Source organism: Papilio polytes, unplaced genomic scaffold (genome assembly GCF_000836215.1).
Source record: "Papilio polytes unplaced genomic scaffold, Ppol_1.0 DF822845.1, whole genome shotgun sequence".
Classification (NCBI taxonomy): domain Eukaryota; kingdom Metazoa; phylum Arthropoda; class Insecta; order Lepidoptera; family Papilionidae; genus Papilio; species Papilio polytes.
The window spans coordinates 3,404,659-3,405,700 of NW_013526359.1; the positions used below are offsets into that span (position 1 = coordinate 3,404,659).

Here is a 1,042-nt window from a genome sequence, read left to right on the forward strand (position 1 = left end):
TACCAGAACGTGTGCACCGCATCGTATAGCTTTGTATGGTGGACGGTAGACCAATGGATAAATCACGTCGAATGGATGGCACTGAATGGTATCAACTTGGCACTAGCACCGATTGCACAAGAGGCCGCCTGGGACCGAATCTATCGGAAGTTGGGTATGACCGATGATGAAATCAACGAATACTTTACAGGACCGGCGTTCCTTTCGTGGCTTCGCATGGGTAACGTCCACGGTTGGGGAGGACCACTCACTAAGTTATGGCACGACCGACAGCAGAATATACAAGATAATGTAGTCAGTTATATGTTCAAGCTTGGTATAATACCTGTCCTTCCCGCGTTCAACGGTCACGTACCGGCAGCATTTACAAGGTTGTATCCTAACATCACATTCTACTCGGTGGAAAAATGGAATAAATTCAGCCCTGATTATTGCTGTGGCTTATTTATCAATCCTAGAGAACCTCTGTTCACACAAATAGGGGAAATGTTTCTGAGAGAAATGAACAGTGGTTTAGGTGTCGGTGATATTTTTTCATCTGATCCTTTCAATGAAATACAAGTGCAACCGTGGTCCACAAGTCTGGTGAGAGATACAGCATCTGCTATATTCTCGGCGATATCGAAATTCAATAATAACGCAGTCTGGTTAGTTCAGAATTGGATGTTTGTTCATAACCCCATTCAGTGGCCTTTGAAAAGAGTACAAAGTTTCCTTACTGCCGTCCCAGAAGGCAGGATGTTAGTGTTAGATCTGCAGTCGGAGCAGTGGCCTCAATACGATCTCTATCAAATGTATTATGGTCAACCGTTTATTTGGTGTATGCTACACAATTTCGGCGGAACATTGGGAATGCATGGTAATATGCAAGCTATCAACAAAGACGTATATCTAGCAAGAGATAGAGTGAACAGTACAATGATCGGTATCGGATTGACTCCGGAAGGTATCAACCAGAACTACGTCATGTACGACTTGATGCTGGAAGTGGCATGGCGCAGGGAACCAATACAAAGTCTTGACGACTGGGTAGCTGATTATG

At 44.2% G+C, this 1,042-nt stretch overlaps 1 protein-coding gene across 1 annotated transcript in view; it reads left to right on the forward strand.

Moving 5' to 3' along the window:
- LOC106105334 overlaps nt 1–1,042 on the forward strand; it is a 2,625-nt gene that overhangs the window by 436 nt on the left and 1,147 nt on the right. The window contains exon 2 of the mRNA XM_013285624.1: nt 7–1,041. Coding sequence (XP_013141078.1) covers nt 7–1,041 — 1,035 coding nt within the window. The remainder of the gene's footprint in view (nt 1–6; nt 1,042) is intronic.